Source organism: Pseudophryne corroboree, chromosome 10 (assembly GCF_028390025.1).
Source record: "Pseudophryne corroboree isolate aPseCor3 chromosome 10, aPseCor3.hap2, whole genome shotgun sequence".
Classification (NCBI taxonomy): domain Eukaryota; kingdom Metazoa; phylum Chordata; class Amphibia; order Anura; family Myobatrachidae; genus Pseudophryne; species Pseudophryne corroboree.
Window position 1 is genome coordinate 267,969,210 of NC_086453.1, and position 17,557 is coordinate 267,986,766.

Consider the following 17,557-nt stretch of genomic DNA (forward strand, 5'->3'; position numbering starts at 1 on the left):
GATATCAAATATAATACAAAGAATTATGCAAAATATATAAATTAATTTATTTAACACTGGTGATAACTTACAGGGCACTGATTGGGCTCACAAAGCCTTGTTATGCAGTGCAGATATATTGATGATGTTTTTTGCATACTTTGCTGCACAAAGCGGAAAGACTTGAAGCTGAATCTGGCAGCTTTTCCGACACCATTGGAAATAAGTGTAGTCTTGTTTTGAATGCTACATCTGAAGGGAAGAAGAGTGTACCTTAGTTATTTCATACCTGTGAACCACAATACACCAAACTACTTTAATAATAAAGCATTTAATCCATTTTTGGAGATAATGCTGTCAACAAGTGTTATTTTCACTATTAGACATGTTTTTGATTCTACAGTATAGTAGAACATAAATAGTTATATTGCACAAAAGTGGTAAGAAAATGTAAGCAGTTGAAACATATATCGCTGATGAGGGGTGAGATCAGCAACTAATATACAGTAGAAGAACTATGATTCACCACTGTAACTGTTTAGGGTAATATGCTATCCATGCAAGTAAGATAATGTGCCTGATTCTAAGGGAGACGTATCAAATTTATAGAGAGAGATAAAGTGGAGAAAGAGTACCAACCAATCAGCTACTAACTGCGTTTTACAAGATGTGTTTGAAAAAAATGGCAGCTAGAAGCTGATTGGTTGGTACTTTTTGTCTCTAAAGGTTTGATACAGCTCGCTCGCTGAGTGTCATGCAGATGCATTTAATTTATATTTTTAGACTGCACATGTGTAGAACATTGTATATGCTAATGGGCAGAGGCTATGAGAGCATTGGATAGATTTCATAATCCGAGGAGATAGAGAACTGAAAATATCCATTTTGTGGGAGTGTCATGGGAGTGTCTTGGGCATGTAGTCAGACTTCCATGCTAGTTTGAATCATGCGTACATAGGGGGTCATTCCGAGTTGATCGCTAGCTGAATTTTTTCACAGCGCAGCGATCAGGCTAAAAAATGGCAGTTCTGCGCATGCGTATGTGGTGCAATGCGCACACGTGACGTACGGGCACAACGAATGATGTAGTTTTGCACAGGGTCTAGCGATCCTTTTCAGTCGCACTGCTTGCCGCAGAGTGATTGACATGAAGTGGGCGTTTCTGGGTGGCAACTTACCGTTTTCAGGGAGTGTGCGGAAAAATGCAGGCGTGCCAGGAAAAACACAGGCGTGGCTGGGCGAACGCTGGGTGGGTTTGTGATGACAAATCCGGAACTGAATAGTCTGAAATGATCGCAAGCACTGAGTAGGTTTTGAGCTACTCTGAAACTACACAAAATTTTTGCAGGCGCTCTGCGATACAACCGTTCGCACTTCTGCTAAGCTAAAATACACTCCCAGGGGGCGGTGGCATAGCGTTTGCACAGCTGCTAAAACTAGCTAGCGAGTGATCAACTCGGAATGACCCCCATAGGGCCTAATTCAGATCTGATCGTAGCAGCAAATTTGTTAGCAGATGGGCAAAACCATGTACACTGCAGGGGGGCATATATATATATATATATGCAGAGAGAGTTAGATTTGGGTGTGTTATATTGTTTCTGTGCAGGGTAAATACTGGCTGCTTTATTTTTACACTGCAAATTAGATATCAGTTTTAACACACCCCACCCAAATCTAATTCTCTCTGCACATGTTATATCTGCCCCCCCTGCAGTGCACATGGTTTTGCCTATCTGCTAAGAAATTTGCTGCTACGATCAGGTCTGAATTAGACCCAGAGAAAGGAAGCCTGTTTGTAGGATCATGTACACCCTGAATGGGGTAGGTTTAAGCACCAATACTAATACTGAAGGACGTAAATTGTGGACGGTGTGACCATAGGCATGAAGACAGATGTACCGTATACTAGCATTTGCATAAGTAAATCTGGCTACTGCGGCTGTCCACGCCACTTTGCATCCAACTCAGAAATGGGCCTGATATATTTTAAAACCTCTTAAAGTGTTTATCTGTCCCATTCCTCACCACCCTAGCCCCCATATTAGTTACCTTAACCAGAGATTTATTTTCACCCAACATAATTTAGGATGACTCCAGTAATATAATCCAAATCCTCTTGCACCCAGCCACTTCTCAGGTACACCCGTCATGTACAAGCACTTACGGAAAGCCAATCAGTGTAGCTCTAAACCAAGCAGAGCAAATTATATATTTTTTCAAAAAGTATTGCTCAGATTTGTTTCTACTTAAAGATATGAGTAGTTAGCTCTGAAAAGTGCTTTGCACAAAAACAGTCACCCTGTGCCCTCAAGATACTGAATTACATGATCATGGAATTCAGCTAAAGGCTAAAGGTATTATTTCCTTTTACTTATAAGGTGCCAAATAGGTTACATGGCATCATACACTGGGGGGGTGGGAGCGTCAAGAACCGAGTAGTATATATACAGATGCAGAAGTAATCAGAATTTAATTAAGTACATAATTACACTGAACATATTGAACAATAAGGAGAGAGGATCCCACATTATGAAGGGGATACTTGGGGACACAACAAGAGGGAGAAGGGAGCAGAGTATAGGATTCAAGTAACAGATAAGCTTTAAAGGAACAGATAAGTTCGAGAGGGTAGAGAGGATACAGTAATCTGGGTGAGAACTGATGAGGGCTTGAATAAGAGTTTCAACAGCTTCCAGGGTGCAAAAAAGCCTAATACTAGAAATATAACAGAGGCAAAAGGTCACGTTTGGGAGAGGTACTGAATTTGGGGGGAGAAAGAGAGGGCAGAGTCAAGGAGGACACCAAGACAGGAGAGAGAGAGCCGTTGTCAATGTAGAGGGTGGCAAAAAGTGAGAACTCAATAGCATAGCAACCCCCTGATATTTAATAGTAGGGGTTACATTATCACACATGTTACCAATTGTAACAGGCAGAATTGCAGATATCATGGAAAATGGAAATTCTGTTATATTGCTATCTCCCATTGACACCAACTGTAATTTCAGTAACTCCCATAGCCACTACCTGTAATATCACTAACTCCCATAGCCACTACCTGTAATATTACTAACACCCATAGCCACTACCTGTAATATTACTAACACCCATAGCCACTACCTGTAATATCACTAACTCCCATAGCCACTACCTGTAATATCACTAACTCCCATAGCCACTACCTGTAATATCACTAACTCCCATAGCCACCACCTGTAATATTACTAACACCCATAGCCACTACCTGTAATATCACTAACACCCATAGCCACTACCTGTAATATCACTAACTCCCATAGCCACTACCTGTAATATCACTAACTCCCATAGCCACTACCTGTAATATTACTAACACCCATAGCCACTACCTGTAATATCACTAACTCCCATAGCCAGCCACTACCTGTAATATCACTAACTCCCAAAGCCACTACCTGTAATATTACTAACTCCCATAGCCACTACCTGTAATATTACTGCTAACTCCCATAGCCACTACCTGTAATATCACTAACTCCCATAGCCACTACCTGTAATATCACTAACTCCCATAGCCACTACCTGTAATATCACTAACTCCCATAGCCACTACCTGTAATATCTCTAACACCCATAGCCACTACCTGTAATATCACTAACACCCATAGCCACTACCTGTAATATTACTAACACCCATAGCCACTACCTGTAATATTACTAACACCCATAGCCACTACCTGTAATATTACTAACTCCCATAGCCAGCCACTACCTGTAATATCACTAACTCCCAAAGCCACTACCTGTAATATTACTAACTCCCATAGCCACTACCTGTAATATTACTAACACCCATAGCCACTACCTGTAATATTACTAACTCCCAGAGCCACTACCTGTAATATCACTAACTCCCATAGCCACTACCTGTAATATCACTAACTCCCATAGCCACTACCTGTAATATCACTAACTCCCATAGCCACTACCTGTAATATCTCTAACACCCATAGCCACTACCTGTAATATCACTAACACCCATAGCCACTACCTGTAATATTACTAACACCCATAGCCACTACCTGTAATATTACTAACACCCATAGCCACTACCTGTAATATTACTAACTCCCATAGCCACTACCTGTAATATCACTAACTCCCATAGCCACTACCTGTAATATCACTAACTCCCATAGCCACTACCTGTAATATCACTAACTCCCGTAGCCTCTACCTGTAATATCACTAACTCCCATAGCCACTACCTGTAATATCACTAACTCCCATAGCCACTACCTGTAATATCACTAACTCCCATAGCCACTACCTGTAATATCACTAACTCCCATAGCCACTACCTGTAATATCACTAACTCCCATAGCCACTACCTGTAATATTACTAACTCCCATAGCCACTACCTGTAATATCACTAACTCCCATAGCCACTACCTGTAATATCACTAACACCCATAGCCACCACCTGTAATATCACTAACTCCCATAGCCACCACCTGTAATATCACTAACTCCCATAGCCACTACCTGTAATATCACTAACACCCATAGCCACTACCTGTAATATCACTAACTCCCATAGCCAATACCTGTAATATTACTAACTCCCATAGCCACTACCTGTGATATTACTAACTCCCATAACTGCTACCTGTAATATCACTAACTCTCATAGCCACTACCTGTAATATCACTAACTCCCATAGCCACTATCTGTTTGTTATTGCATTACATGTCAGCAGAGATGAATGTTGGGAAATTACCCTGTAAAGAAGCTGTAACTGTCATTCGGCATCATTGAAACCAATGGGGATGGTGTAGCAAAACATTGATCCAGATATACATTGTAGCTGCAGGAAAAAAGCATATAATTACAATATGTAATTAGTGGCATAATGCAAATAAGGTTGCAAGTAGATTGTTTCTCAGCAAAGCTACCAGATTTATGTCTCTACACTTCATCCAATATGATACTGTTTTACTGATAATTTGCAGATTAAGGGGAACATGTACTAAGCAGTGATAAAAGTGGAGAAGTGAGCCAGTGGAGAAGTTGCCCAAGGCAACCAATCAGCATTGATGTAACATTTCTAATTTGCATACTTTAAAAGTAAACAGAGCAGCTGATTGGTTGCCATGGGTAACTTCTCCACTGGCTCCCTTCTCCACTTTTATCACTGCGTAGTACATGTACCTCTTAATCTATTACACTTATCAAGCCTTGGAGAGTGATAAATTGCACAGTGATAAAGTACCAACCAACCAGCTTCTGTCATGTTACAGACTGTGTTGATAGGAGCTGATTGGTTGGTACTTTATCACCATGCTATTTATCACTCTCCAAGGCTTGAGAAATCTGAGCCTAAATGCACATTTCTTATCCTGACCCATTACACTTGAGTGTAGCTGTAGCTGATTAAACTACATAGTTACAAATAACATTGGTAGAGTTTGGCAGCAGTGAACAGCAAAAGAAGTGATAACATTATTATGCCAGTACCCTTACATACCTCCCAACTGTCGCGATTCCAGCGGAACAGTCCCGTTATTCAGATACTTTACCGCTGTCCCTCCCGCGGGTGATCACTGTATAGATGCCGTACGGAGAGTAGAGGAGGGGAACGCTGCTTGGGGAGCGCTGGGCATGCCCCTAAAATAGCATTAAACGGGGTTGTAGCGTGATGTCCCGCTCCTTCTCCATTTAACCGAGGCTACGCCCATTTAACCACCCATTTAACCGAGGCTACGCCCCTTCCCGGCTGCACCTTTGGCGTGTCAAGTCCCGCACTGGAGTTTACATAAGTTGGGAGGTATGCTCCGAAGTTTTTACACAGATATTACTTTAGTCCTAAAGATGAGAAACATTCTAGTGGAGATTCCATGCAATATACAAGATGTGACCTCATACGCCCATTTGGCGTGACTTAGATGGGTAGCGATAAGCGGACATTTATACTTATTTCTAAGATTAGCATCTTATTTGCATCGTAGTTGTATCCAAAGTAGCTTACAGTGTACTAGGCCCTTAGGGTTAGTATTTTGGTCACACAGGAATTGGTACAAGGTGGCAGATTCAGCACAATGCTGCAGGGAAGGATGCATGGTGCAGATCACTTGTATCAGTCTTTTGCCTTTTTACCCAGGTTAGCACTAGAGTTGCACACAGCAGCTGCATGCACTGCCAGCGTCCAGGGTACTAGTGCATTGTACTTCCGTAGTAACCTAGTATCCCTGGTACACTGGGAGCGGCTTTGTGGGTACAGTGCACATAGGACACAATAGCTAGAGGACAAAATGCATTGCTGCCCATGGAGGACTATCTAAGTTGTGCCAAGCATCTAGTACCATGTAGCAAAGAAACACTGGGTGTATGAGGACACATCTGTATAAGACCCAGATCTCCTATTCAGACCTGCAGTTAAGAATGAATGGGATTTTAATTTAGTTAACTTGTGTCCTATTACTAGATAGGTAACTAGTAAGCTGCAGAAGTTCACTGTGATACCCCTTTCAGACTGACAAATATTTCCCGGGTTATTGCACATGAACGCGCATCAACCCGGGAAATTGCTCAGTGTGAAAGGGTCCAGGAACAATATGCCGGGACAACCAGGATTGAATCCGGGACCATCCCGGGAAGCTGTACAGTGTGAACGGGTATAACGGGTCAAGGCGACCCGGCACCCGTTCTCTGCATAGGAGGAGGCTGTGCTTGGAGATGATTATCTCCAAGCACAGCCTCTGGTAACATCAGCGGTGACGTCATCAACCCGGCAATATGCCAGGTCGGGCCACAAGTCTGAAGAGGTCTCAAGCCGGGTCGCACCTGGGAAGCACCCGTGTACACATTCCCGGGTGTGACCCGGCTCTTGTCAGTGTGAAAGGGGTATTAGTAGATTTCAATGAGTATATGACTTTCATTGATCTGTAATATATTACAGGTGAGTCTGAGCCCTTCCAAATGTTACTAAAGATATGAGTACTTTCTGGTTACACCCCTGTCTAATCTCCCTATCTTAACTGTGAAAAATTATTATTATTAATATTTTAATGGGTAACTAACAAATAATTTTTTATTTATAAACCACAGTTATCTAAATGAAGTGCACTCATACCTTGTTGCAGAGTTATTCATGCTGACTTGAACATATACTGTTTGCATCAAGCCATAAATGGTTCCATTAGATGTGATATCAGTGGTGAAGCCTTGATCCTTTGTATAAAATAGTTATTATTAGCAGTAATTGTATCTTTATAACACAAGTGAAGTCATTAATTAGAGAGAAAGAGAGAGAGAGAGAGAGAGCAGGGACGTACTGCGGCTCTTAAGCAGCCCGAGCAGTGTATTGTGCACACAAAAAGGGGGTTTAAGGGGTGTGCCACGAGTCAAGGGGGCCTGACTTCGTGACCCCCCCCCACCATGTCTCTGCATGCAGGTATAATTCTGCAGAGTACCGAGAGGCTGCGCTGCTCGGCCAGCCAGGTGTCTCTGCGTGTCCGGCCGGACTGTCCCATCAGACCATCGACCTATCTATTATTTGCCAGAAATACCAGATGGGCACTCAAGCCCTGACAGAGAGAGGCAGAGAGAGAGAGAGCGAGCAGCATGAACTAGTGTAAAAAACGTCTCTATAAACAGTGGGTTCCAATGTCATAGCTCATACAGTACTTGGTGTGTTCTAATGTTATCATTAGATCAGTATGAAAGACCGTGATCCTGGCCACCGGTATGCTGGCAACGGGGCGAGCTCTAGCAAGCCCCTTGTGGTCTCGCTGCACACGCCACGCTGCAGCACGGTGGCTCACTGCACCTGCCACAGGTTATATTCTCCCTCTATGCTTGTCGTGGACACCCATAGAGGGAGAAAAGCCTGTGGCACCGGGATTCCGGTGGCGGTATTTCACCGCTGGTTGGGATTCCAGTGTCGGCATTGTGACATCCGGGATCCCGACTAGCAGTATTGTAACTGCTTCCCGTTATGTGTCATTAGGAGAACCAGTGCACTATAAGGAGTAATGCACCCCTTTCTATAATCACTGTTGTATAGCCATGTGATGTTATATGGTCACTGAACTTGTAATGTCACATCATTTACAGTATGAAGCACATTATTCCATATAGTACTAGCATCATATCACAGCAGTATGTTATAAATGATGGTCTTGGCATTAAATCTTCTACTGTACATGTTATGGTATATTGCCTTGAGATTACTACTGTATGTATGGCATCATGCATGGGATACGAGTAATCAGATTACAAGCGACATCGGTGGAGCAGAAGACAAAGTTGATCAAAGTTCAGATGTGTTTATGGATGTTGTTGCAGTAAATCTGTGTGATTGTCATTGTACCATCATAATTGTATAGCCTTTTTTATATATAATGCAAAAAACAACACAGAAAAGCAGTAACAGGTAAGGCACAATACAAATGTCAGAGTTATTATGGTTAATATTCTAATTGTAGTTTTAAGATTTAAGGAGATTTGTACTCAAACGTACCATGAATATCTGCATATGTAAAGTACTGATAAAACTGCCATTGTTGCTGTTGATGGCCACTGCTCCAAATGACCTGCGGAGAAAGAGAAGAGGAACCAAACACATGTAGAAAGTGATGTAAGAACATTGGCCCTCATTCCGAGTTGATCGCTCGCTAGCTGCTTTTAGCAGCAGTGCAAACGCTAAGCCGCTGCCCTCTGGGAGTATATCTTAGCTTAGCAGAAGTGTGAACGAAAGGTTAGCAGTTCTGCTACTAAAAAATGTCATGCAGTTTCAGAGCAGCTCGACACTTACTCCTACCTTGCGATGACTGCAGAATGTTTAGTTCCTGGTTTGACGTCACAAACACGCACTGCGTTCGGCCAGCCACTCCCCCGTTTCCCCAGCCACTCCTGCGTTTTTATCAGGCACGCCTGTGTTTTTCAGCACACTCCCTGAAAACGCTAAGTTGCCGCCCAGACACACCCACTTCCTGTCATCACACTACGAACACTCGAGCGACTGAAAAGCGTCACTCGAGCTTGTGTAAAACTGCATAGTTTTGTGTGAAAGTACTTCGCGCGTGCGCGCTGCGTACTATACGCATGCGCAGAACAGCCGATTTTTAGTCTGATCGCTACGCTGCGAAAAATGGCAGCGAGCGATCAACTCGGAATGAGGGCCATTGTGAGCCTGATTCAGAGGTAGGAGATATCAGATGCAAGCGGCCGATGTGTTATGTCTGCGCATGCGTCTTGGTTGTACTATTCCTGCATCCCGATGGTTACAGCTCCTAGACGCAGAACAGAATCAGATGATGCTATGTGATATTTACTGGGTGTCCCTGTGAGGTAACAGGGTGTGGCTAGCCAGACGCGGGGCTGTCGCTGACAGTGCCTGCGTCTAACCACCAGGAACTGCTCACACCGGAGGAGGGAGTGTTGAGATGGAGAAACTGCACCTGTCGTATAATTGTTGCAAGTTTTGATGGTGCGACCGACAAGAAGGATTAGTGCCACAGGCTGCAGGCATCTCAGGAAGAAGACCATTGGCTGCAACATTATCATAAACCTGGAGTGTACAAAAACTGAATACAGCAGCTATAAGCTTTTTGATATACTTACGTTAGCAATTCAGTATTGTTCAATAGGTACTGTAGAGGGTACTGACAGGAGAAATTATAGTACAAGTTTGTGCTGTAGGAGATAACTCCCATTTCTGCCACGGGTGGAGAATCCACAAACCCGTAGATGGCGACTGTTTGGACTGTTGAGTACTCACTGAATGCACCACTGCCAGCTGCATTCAGAATCTGTGAAAGAGAGAACATTTCATTTGGTTGCATTGTGCATGAGTCATAGAAAACAGTCCTGATGTCTAATACAATCTTAGAGGTACTCAGGGTCAGACTGGCCCAAATGGGTCCCCGTTGGGTCCTACTGCCTGGGTGGTCCCTCCCTTTCGTTTAGAGATCAGGTTCCAGATTGTGCACTTCAGTTATACTTTATACATATACAGGGCTGTTTCTAGACAATAAGGCTCACAGTGCAAACATTAAAAAGAGGGTTCCGGAGCCAGCAATGGCAACCACGCATATGTGGTTGTAGCAAGGGCCATTATACTCGTGCGGTCACTGGCCCTGCTACTGGCCTGCACGCCCCTCCTCACCTGGGATGGCCCGGCGCCGTCCCATGGGGCCGGAGGTAGCGCTGGCTTCAGGCAGCAATGGGGACCGGGCCTAGTCCGGTATCCACCTGCCCAGCTGTTTTCAGGGTCCGGCGGTGGGCGTGGGGGGCGGCGGTGAATCACCATAACCACTCCACGTGGGTGATGGCGGTGGGCCTGCATCCTCCGGGACGCAGACCCCGCCAATCGCAGCGTGGCATTTTGAATTTGGCGCCAGCCGGGAGCCAATCACGGCTCGCGAACTGGTGGCCAATCAGGAGTGGCGGCGGCGAGCCAATCCCGGCTCGCCACGTCATAGCCCCGCCCCCTGGCACTGGCTGATACTAGCCAGCGCCGGGCACGAGGGCTCAGTTCGTCGGCGGGGAAGGAGCAGAAAAGAGCTCCTGAAGATTGAAGACGGAAGACGGCGCCGGAAGCCCTGGAGGGCGGCGGTAGTTGCAAAAGAGCTGAGTCCTGCCGCCACCCGCCGGGTGAAGTACAAATAGTCGACGCCCGTCAGTGAAGACGTCGGAAGCCCTGGGACAGCGGCAGGGGCGGATTGGGAACAAAAAGCGGCCCTGGAAAAATTTGTACTAGTGGCCCCACATGGGCAGCACCTGAGGTGTAAGGTCTAGCCATGGGCCATGGCAGTACACCCTCCCCCCAAGACTTTCCAGACAGTGGGCATGTCCAGCATCAAGGGGGAAGTTAAAAATAAATAAAATTAAATATTATGAGCACATTATATGATACGCCTTCAGAATTTAGGAATTTTGGTATCAGGTATTATAGTAGGGGAACCCATAGGAAACAGCGACCACAATATGGTCACATTCAATATCAGTTTCTATAAACAGCTCTATACTGGCTCAACTAGGACTTTAAACTTTAGCAAAGCAAATTTTGAAAAGATGAGGGTATTTTTCAGTGATATTGAATGGGAAGGTTTGTTTTTAGGAAAAAATACTACGGAGAAATGGGAGGTACTAAAATTCCTGCTAGCTAAAAATACACTCAAATGTATTCCTATGAGTAGCAAAAAAAGGAATAAAAATCATAAACCGATGTGGCTTAACAAAAAGATTAAGGAACTTATGGGCAAGAAAAGGCGAGCATTTAAAAAATACAAATCTGACGGGGAAGCAGAGTCATTTCAGCACTATAAGGAATGTAACAAAATTTGCAAAAAGGAAATAAGAGCGGCTAAAGTAGAAACTGAAAAACTAGTAGCAAAGGAAAGCAAAGCGAATCCCAAAAAAATCTTTAAATACATTAATAGCAAGAGATTAAAGAAGGAGAGTATAGGCCCTTTAAAAGACAAGTTGGGAGTCTTAAGCAAAAATGATAATGACATAGCGGACACACTAAATGAGTTTTTTTTCAACAGTATTCAGTCGTGAGGACCCAATTCAGGGACTAACGCACAATCTCAATAATGAGAATATCACACTGATAGGTACTTATTTAAGCGAGGAAGTAGTCTGTGACCGATTAAAACATTTAAAGATTAATAAATCAACAGGGCCCGATGGTATTCATCCAAGGGTTCTAATGGAGCTTCACTCTGAACTGGCAAAACCGCTATCTTTGATCTTTAAGGATTCAGTTATATCAGGTATGGTTCCCAAAGACTGGCGTATAGCGGAAGTAGTGCCTATATTCAAAAAGGGAAGTAAAGCTGAACCAGGTAATTATAGACCAGTTAGTCTTACATCTATAGTGGGGAAAGTATTGGAAGGTATTCTAAGAGATAGTATTCAGAAGTTCCTTGAAACCAATAAGGTCATTAAAAGGAATCAACATGGGTTTATGAAGGACAGATCTTGTCAAACCAACTTACTTGGCTTTTATGAAACAGTAAGCGCAAACCTAGATCAGGGTAAAGACGTGGATGTAATCTTTTTAGACTTTGCCAAAGCGTTCGATACTGTACCACACATGAGACTTATCTACAAGCTACAAGAATCAGGGCTAGGAAGCACAATATGCACTTGGGTCAAAAACTGGTTAGATAATAGGAAGCAGCGCGTTGTGGTTAATGGATCTTTTTCAACTTGGACTGAAGTGCTAAGTGGTGTGCCGCAAGGCTCAGTATTAGGACCGCTATTGTTCAATATTTTCATTAACGACCTAACAGAAGGTCTAGAGAGCATGGTGTCAATTTTTGCAGATGATACCAAATTGTGTAAGGCTATAAATACAGAGGAGGATGCCGAGTCTCTTCAGAACGACTTAGTTAAATTAGAAGCATGGGCAGCCAAATGGAGAATGCGCTTCAACACAGAAGAGTGTAAGGTAATGCACTGTGGTAACAAGAACATAAATTACACCTACCTACTAAATGGGGTAAAATTAGGGGATTCTGTACTGGAAAAGGACTTAGGTGTCCTCATAGATAGCAAGCTAAGCAGTAGTACCCAAAGTAGGATTGCAGCAAAGAAGGCTAATAAGATATTAGCATGCATAAAATGGGGTATTGATGCTAGGGACGAGAGTATTATACTCCCGTTACATAAATCACTAGTGAGGCCACACCTTGAATACTGTGTACAATTCTGGGCACCGTACTACAAAAAGGATATCCTTGAGCTTGAAAAGGTACAGAGGAGGGCGACCAAACTAATTAAGGGCATGGAGACGATGGAATACAAGGAAAGGCTTGAAAGACTAGGCATGTTTACATTGGAAAAGCGGAGACTAAGAGGGGATATGATCAATATCTACAAATATATAAGGGGACAATACACAGAGCTTGCGCGGGACCTGTTTTTGGTTAGATCAACACAGAGGACTCGTAGACACTCGCTCAGGTTAGAGGAGAGGAGATTCCGCACAATACGGCGTAAAGGCTTTTTCACGGTAAGGACAATACATGTTTGGAATTCCCTGCCCGAGGGAGTTGTAATGGCGGAATCTGTCAACACCTTTAAGAATGGGTTAGATAAATTCCTAATGGATAAGGATATCCAGGGGTATGGTGCATAGTCATGCATTATAGTTACTATAAATAGGGATAAAATGTAACGGCTGACAGCAGCATCAGTCAGAAATTTTAGTCAAATCATCATGCATAGGAGACCACAAATAGGTTGAACTCGATGGACAATTGTCTTTTTTCAACCTCAGATACTATGTTACTATGTATATCATTCTTTAGAAAGATATATTTTCTTGCTTATTACACCAACCGTATCCCAATCATTATTCACTCAATCTTATATGTCAGCCAAGCAGGCAGACAGAGCATACAGTAGATCATCTGCAATCACAGGCTAAGTGGCAAAGTATTATTCATTATGTCTATAAAAAGGACCACATGTCCTCAAACAAACAGGCCCTACGGGGGCGTCAGCCCACCGGGAATCTTCCCTGTAGACTCTATGGCCGATCCGCCTCTGGACAGCGGTGTGCAACGCAAAAGAACTTGCACTGGCCACCGCTGCCCAGGCGAAGGCTCCAGGAAGCCCGGAGGTGGTGGGAGCCATCCCGCCTCCGGCGAAGACAACGCGGTGGGCGTGGCCGGACCAGGCTTTGTCCAGCCGTGGCCCTTTGGACGGGTAAGTACAGGTGGTGCCCCCCCTTCCCCTAGACCACCAGGGATTCGGGCACTAGGCCCGCGGGGTAAAACAGGCGCTAGGCCTGAGACACCAAAGGCGGGCACTAGGCCCGGGGGCAAATAAAAAAGTACAGGTGGTGCCCCCCCTTCCCCTAGACCACCAGGGATTCGGGCACTAGGCCCGCAGGGCAAAATAGGCACTAGGCCTGAGACGCTATAGGCGGGCACTAGGCCCGTGGGTAATGCGGGCACTAGGCCCAAACGGAGGTGGCGTTAGGCCATCAGGCATAAAGAGTGGCCCCCAACGGCAGCAATAGGCCGGGGCACACAGGGCAAAGAAGCCCAAAGCTATTGCGTGTATGGTAAGTCGGCGCTAGGCCGTGGTATCTCTTGATCCGGCGATAGGCTGCCGATTGCGTAAGTCGGCACTACGTCGCAGATTGCTTAAGTCGGCGCTACGTCGCAGGTTGCATAAGTTGGCACTCGGCCGCAGGTTGCTTAAGTCGGCATTATGCCGCAGGTTGCATAAGTCGGCGCTAGGCCGCGGTTCGCATAAGTTGGCGCTACTCCGCATGTGTGATGAGTTCTCAGTTTTACCCACAGCCAGGCCCCCATGAAAAGTAGGCCGTCGGAAGTACGCGTTGGTGAGTACCACAAGGTCGAAACAGTATTACGGTATCGTGTAATAACCTCTGTATAAGTGTCTCTCCATCCTAAAGCGTAAGCAGCACCACGTCCCGTGGGCTGTGTTGTGTGTTCTCTTACAGGAGCAAGGAAGAAGGGCCAGTCGTCTGGCAGGAATCCGAGGGTACAGCTGGTGAGCAGAATTGTGTTTTGTGTGTGTTCTGTGGTGTATGTTGCCCCTTCCCCCACCTCCCCTTTGGGCGTTTTCATTCAGGGTCGCGCCTGGTGCTTTGCACCACTACGGGAGCACCCAGTCAGAGGCCACAAGTGCCAATGATGACCATTCACTGAAGCCAGTGTAGGTTACCCCTGCGTAGTGTGTCCCCCATTCTTTTCAGGTCGCCCCAGGAAGTTCTTGCCCGTGTGTGGACGTGTGCCAGTATCGTCGGAGTCGTCTCGACGGCCCGAAGGTGGAGGACGGGAGCCGGGAGGTACGCAGGCCTGGTAAGTGAGCGCGCCGTACTTCTTTTCCCAGGGCCCCACCCTCGTGCCTCTTACATGGTCAGCAGACAGCATATGTACAGGAGTCCTGGCACTGAAGTAAACACATCACACGGACGGGCTCCATTTATTGATAAATGAGCCCCTATACGTAGTATGATATACAAAGGTTATAGATCAGCCTTGTTATACCACCTACAGTATAAACACACCCAGCAGACATGCATTGATTGTAATAAATCTTCATACCCCATGTACTCACTTCAATGAAATTACCGCACACATTGCTGCTGGAGCCATCAAGATTCAGAGTAAATTTCAGGACTGGGAAAGCAGTGGAGTTATCCATCACACCAAAGCATGCTGTCTGGTTGTGTTTCCCATTCAGAGCAAGCTCCTGCGGGCTAAAACTGGCAAAATAAACCGGACAAACATTTATGGACAGCTGGATGGAACTTGACCCACAGGTAACAGCAATGTCGCTGTTATCTAGAAAAAAACAACAAAAACATACAATTAATGATAAAATCACAATGACCGGAGGACACAATGTGGATGATGTAGAGGATGCATATTATGAGTGTCCGATCTCTAGGTCAACCACACTTGGGTCGACAATGTCTAGGTCGACCACTATTGATCGACAGTAACTAGGTTGACAGGGTGTCGACCTTTTGACCTGTTGTCCTAGAACATGTCAACCTAGAAACCCTGTCGACCTAGAATCCCTGTCGACCTAGTTACTTTTGACCAATACTGGTCGACCTAAACACTGTCAACCTAAGTGTGGTCGACCTTCCATACCACACCCCATATTGTGTCCAAGACACAGGGGTAAATTATAAAAATATGCACTTTGTACACCTCGATTATACTCAGTATGTTTCCCAGCTATTGTGTTATAAGCGCCAGTTTTACGCCAGAGGAAAAACAGTAGTATGTGCATCCAGTTTTGTTAGTAGTAAATGCTACAGTTACAGCACACAATTTCTCCAAAAAATAGTACTAGGACTTGTCCACTGTAGTGGCTTCTATGCATGACAGGGTTAAACACAGAGGCAAATACTATAAATGTCCTAATTAAGTTACATTAAATACAAACATTTATATTCCTCCACATTGATAAAATCAAAAATTGTGCTTTTGTGTGGCAGAACAACTGTAAAGATCAAATAAATACTACTACTACTACTACTACTACTACTACTACTACTACTACTACTACTACTACTACTATTACTACTTCTACTACTACTACTTCTACTAATACAATCAGCCATTAAGAAGTTACTGCCAATGCCCATCAGTGCATATTTTGCACCAGGGTACAGGTTATACTTGACAGGTGCATACATGTCTTTGCTGTTCTCTGCATGGGACTCATTTGCTTGTACCTGACCGATACTCAGCCAGCAATTGCATGTCTTTTTCTTTACATTCGGAAATGCAAAATGCGAATGAAGCTACATATGGATGGAAGTTTAAGAAATCCTTTTTGCATACACAGTACTAAAATAAAGCACAATGTGCACTAAAAATAGATGCTGATCGCCAACTCTATATCAGCCACAACAGTCGCAGATACTATTGCTTAGTCTCACCTGGTAGTCGGCCATATGCAGGTGAGCATACTTGTCCAGTAGAGGGCTGTGAAGATATAACTATCAGCAGAAGAAATGCTAAATTCATTTTCAAATTCTGAAATAAAAGTATACCAAAGTACATATACAGATCAGAGTGTGTGTATAAACTGAAACACTATGGAAAACACACAACATGTTATTTTATTGCCTTTTTCGTTCTCTAAGCTTAAATTACTTATTTGTGTTTTGCGATATGCAAGTTTTTCCATTTGCAATTGTGTATATATATATATATATATACACACACACACACACACACACACACACACACACACACACACACACACACACACACACACATATATATATATATATAATACACAGGTTGAGTATCCCTTATCCAAAATTCTAAATCCCATATTTTTGGGTCCCCTACTGAGACAGTAACATACATATTATATACTAGTGTGTGTGTGTGTGTGTGTGTGTGTGTGTGTGTCATTATCTCAGTAGGGGAACCAAAAATGTGTGATTTTGAATTTTGGATAAGGGATTACCTCAACCTGTATATATACAGTATATATATATATGTAAAGATATTGTGTATATTTTGTACTGTTTGTACAGTATGCTTTAGTGACGTATTCTTCATTTAACCACAAATGTAGCAAACTTTAAATGACATTTAACGCATTCCATTCATCTCTGTTTCTGTACATATGGTTTCAAACCAATAATATTTGAAATGGATTTTATGGAAAATTATTCCTAGAAAGTGATTATGTACATACCCTGAATGGTGACAGATGTTCCTCCTCAGCGCTGTTTTTGGCAAGAAGCTGTATGTAAGGTCTACAAAACATTTATAGTAGGTGTTGGGAGGAAGTTTTGGAACACTGAACTAATATCTAACTAGCGGGCAAGATTTGTGTTTCAGTATCAACTGAAATTTCATATCTTTTTTTCCCGGACACAAAGGATGATAGCGGAGACGGATCATATTTCTAGAAAGAAAAACAGTATGTTTCACAGCTAAGAGACAAAATTATAAACTATATGTTACCCTATTTCTCATAATTGTGATGATCATTATAACCTTGTGTAATATAAAAATATTTTAAATCAATTGTTAGATAATCACGGTCTCATTTCAGCTACTTTCAGCAT

At 43.7% G+C, this 17,557-nt stretch overlaps 1 protein-coding gene across 1 annotated transcript; it reads right to left on the reverse strand.

The window, feature by feature from the left end:
• Nucleotides 1-50: 50 nt before the first annotated feature.
• On the reverse strand, nucleotides 51-16,496 carry LOC134965293 (zona pellucida-like domain-containing protein 1). The gene is made up of 7 exons (XM_063941772.1): nucleotides 16,409-16,496; nucleotides 15,070-15,296; nucleotides 9,586-9,773; nucleotides 8,483-8,555; nucleotides 7,094-7,191; nucleotides 4,742-4,828; nucleotides 51-231 (listed from the first exon to the last, which is right to left on the reverse strand). Exons 1-7 carry the CDS (start codon nucleotides 16,494-16,496, stop codon nucleotides 51-53), a joined length of 942 nt encoding a protein of 313 aa, XP_063797842.1.
• Between the last annotated feature and the right edge of the window lie 1,061 nt (nucleotides 16,497-17,557).

Bases quoted from the DNA above. Each gene is read 5' to 3' on its own strand.
- LOC134965293 (XM_063941772.1), bottom strand. From the start codon at position 16,496: ATGAATTTAGCATTTCTTCTGCTGATAGTTATATCTTCACAGCCCTCT. The intron at 15,297-16,408 runs GTGAGACTAAGC...GTTTTTTTCTAG, and splicing joins TGCATATGGCCGACTACCAG to ATAACAGCGACATTGCTGTT. The intron at 9,774-15,069 runs GTGAGTACATGG...TCTCTTTCACAG, and splicing joins TGTGCGGTAATTTCATTGAA to ATTCTGAATGCAGCTGGCAG.